Source organism: Cyprinodon variegatus, unplaced genomic scaffold (genome assembly GCF_000732505.1).
Source record: "Cyprinodon variegatus isolate N-32 unplaced genomic scaffold, C_variegatus-1.0 Scaffold479, whole genome shotgun sequence".
NCBI lineage: Eukaryota > Metazoa > Chordata > Actinopteri > Cyprinodontiformes > Cyprinodontidae > Cyprinodon > Cyprinodon variegatus.
The window spans coordinates 593,760-596,102 of NW_015150932.1; the positions used below are offsets into that span (position 1 = coordinate 593,760).

Genomic DNA, 2,343 nt, shown 5'->3' on the forward strand with positions numbered 1-2,343 from the left:
GAGAGTAGAACATGATGGAATAACGGAAAATCAAGGACCAATGGAAAAAAAACCCGGTGTTCTACTTTAAGATTGAAGGACTTTCCAAAACCAAGTTCCTCAAATTGATTAGATTAGAAAATAATCTACTTTATTGTCCTCTAAGGGAAATTTGTCATGGACCCAGATGCATCGCAGTAGCTGCTGTTAGAAAGAATAAAAACACAAAAAAACTAATTCACCGGTGAGACATTTTTGGACAGATGCACGTTCTGTCCGACGTGCGTCGGCTTCTTAGGCCGGACATACACAGAGACTTTTTTCAATCGTTGCACCATCTACAGCTCACATCGTACAACGCAAACGCAGGTTTAACAGTTCACAGCTCACGATGTTTGTTCTCACGCTGTGCGACCCGACGCCCTGATGTGACCTTAAGATGGCCGACTGAATTTCAAACATGTTTGATTTTCTGCCAACCTAACGATTCCTGATGGGGAGGTGATCGCCCCTCGTTATCGGAGCGGCGATCAGCGGCGCACAAAAACCCCCAAAAAACGAATGACTAACTGTTTGGTATTTATGAAGCGTGTGGCGATCTGACCTTATATAGTTTTTTGTAAGTGACTAAAGGGTTAAACGCCCGCGGAGGTCGTTTAAAGTCTATTTTTTGTACAAAACTAAAGAGATAAAAGCAAATCTGACGTCTAGTGCCTGATTATTATTATTATTTTATTTTATATTGTAATTATTATTTTTATTGATTATTGACTATAGGGACGCTGGTCTGACAGAACATCAGCAGCAGCTTCGTTTTTATTGGTTCCACCATCAGGATGATATCAATAATGGTTCCACCGAAATAAATTTAATATTTGATATGGATTACAGAAATAAAATCCTATTTATAACGATTTTACGACCTCTGAAAGACTGATTTAAGACATTTTAAAACCGATTAAGGCCTTCGTTTCATACTGAAGAATTAAATGCGTTTTAAGGATCTGTGGGACCCTGCAGGCGCTGCTCTGACTGATGGCGTCCAAACTCACCTGGAGTCATTAAAGGTGTACCACTCTGCTGAGCTGGGGTTGCGACAGTAGGCGGTGTAGTGGCCTCCCATGGTGGTGCCTGAGTGGTTGGACACTGCATAAAGGTTGTATACTGCATTTGCTGCAAAACAAAAGGTTTTCATTTTACCGTTTCAAACCACATCATCTGGGAAACCGTTTTATATTGTAGAGGCGGCGATAAATAAACACTTTTAGCTGCCAGTTAAGCTCCTTCAGACCTTAGAGCTACTTACTGCTGTTTTCAGAGGAAAACTCTCGGAGGTCGAGGTCCTTCATGGGGAAATTAACGAAGGTGGACAGTTTGCTGGTTCGTCGTGCCTCAGAGAAGCGCTTCAGGTCTACAGGGGAAGGAGAGTGAAGGAGCGTAGCTCTCTGAGCAAACAGCTACAGAAAATGCATTTTGAATGAGCTCTGCCTGCATCCTGGAACCAAAACAGCTTCTAAACCAAACTCAGCTCCCCGTCTGATCAGAATCCGTTAGCTATACGGACGTCTGATGGAAGCCGTCCGCAGCGGGAAAAGGATACGGAGCACCAGGATCTTGGGGAACTTCTGTATTGTGAACTTCTTGGTGCACCTCCTCCTGGCTTTACATCTGTAGCACGTCTGCAGAGAGGAAACATGGAGCCAAACAGGTGAGAAATACCAGGAAAACCCAAACAGACTCAATTCTAACAGCAGATTAAAAAGCAAATCAGCTCTTTAAATCTGTATCCTTTCCCAGATGAAGCTAAAGCAGCAGGAAACTCTGCATGTGGCCCCCTGCTGGACAACTGAAGGTATGCCATAAAGCAGAGCTGCTCTGGGTCCAAATTAGAACTGAAAAATCCTGATCTATCTCTATAGTTATGCTGCTAAAGGCTTAGAATGCTGGAGGACAAAGGGACCATTCTGCTTTATTCTATCTCTATCCCCCCCCTGCAGAATCTATGGTCCAAGGTTCACAGCTGAGGACTTCCAGAGAATTGGCTCTGCTCATAAAATGATTAACACTTAAACGCTTTAGTGATAAATGTTTACACAACAAACCAGGTTTTAATTATTATCGACTTTCTTCTATTTTAAACCTTTTATGTCCAAAGACTAAAATCAATTCACATCTTAGACCTAAATCTTAGCAAAACAAGTGATCACTATAAAAAAAATCTTCATTGGTAAAATATGAAATATGTGGTTTAACAGCTTTTAGCTAAAAGGTCACGTACACACCCACATTAAAACTGTTCCACAGGCTCCTCTCCTGTGGAACCAACTACCAGTTTTAGTCCGTGAGGCAGACACCCTGTCTACT

General features: G+C 42.1%; 1 protein-coding gene across 1 annotated transcript in view; it reads right to left on the reverse strand.

Annotated features, from left to right (window-relative positions):
* Positions 1-2,343, reverse strand: part of LOC107094339 (ubiquitin carboxyl-terminal hydrolase 2-like) — a 49,178-nt gene that overhangs the window by 1,374 nt on the left and 45,461 nt on the right. The window contains exons 9-11 of the mRNA XM_015389894.1: positions 1,580-1,723; positions 1,286-1,390; positions 1,032-1,152 (exon numbers count right to left, since the gene is read on the reverse strand). Of these exons, the coding sequence (XP_015245380.1) occupies positions 1,032-1,152; positions 1,286-1,390; positions 1,580-1,723 (370 nt within the window). The remainder of the gene's footprint in view (positions 1-1,031; positions 1,153-1,285; positions 1,391-1,579; positions 1,724-2,343) is intronic.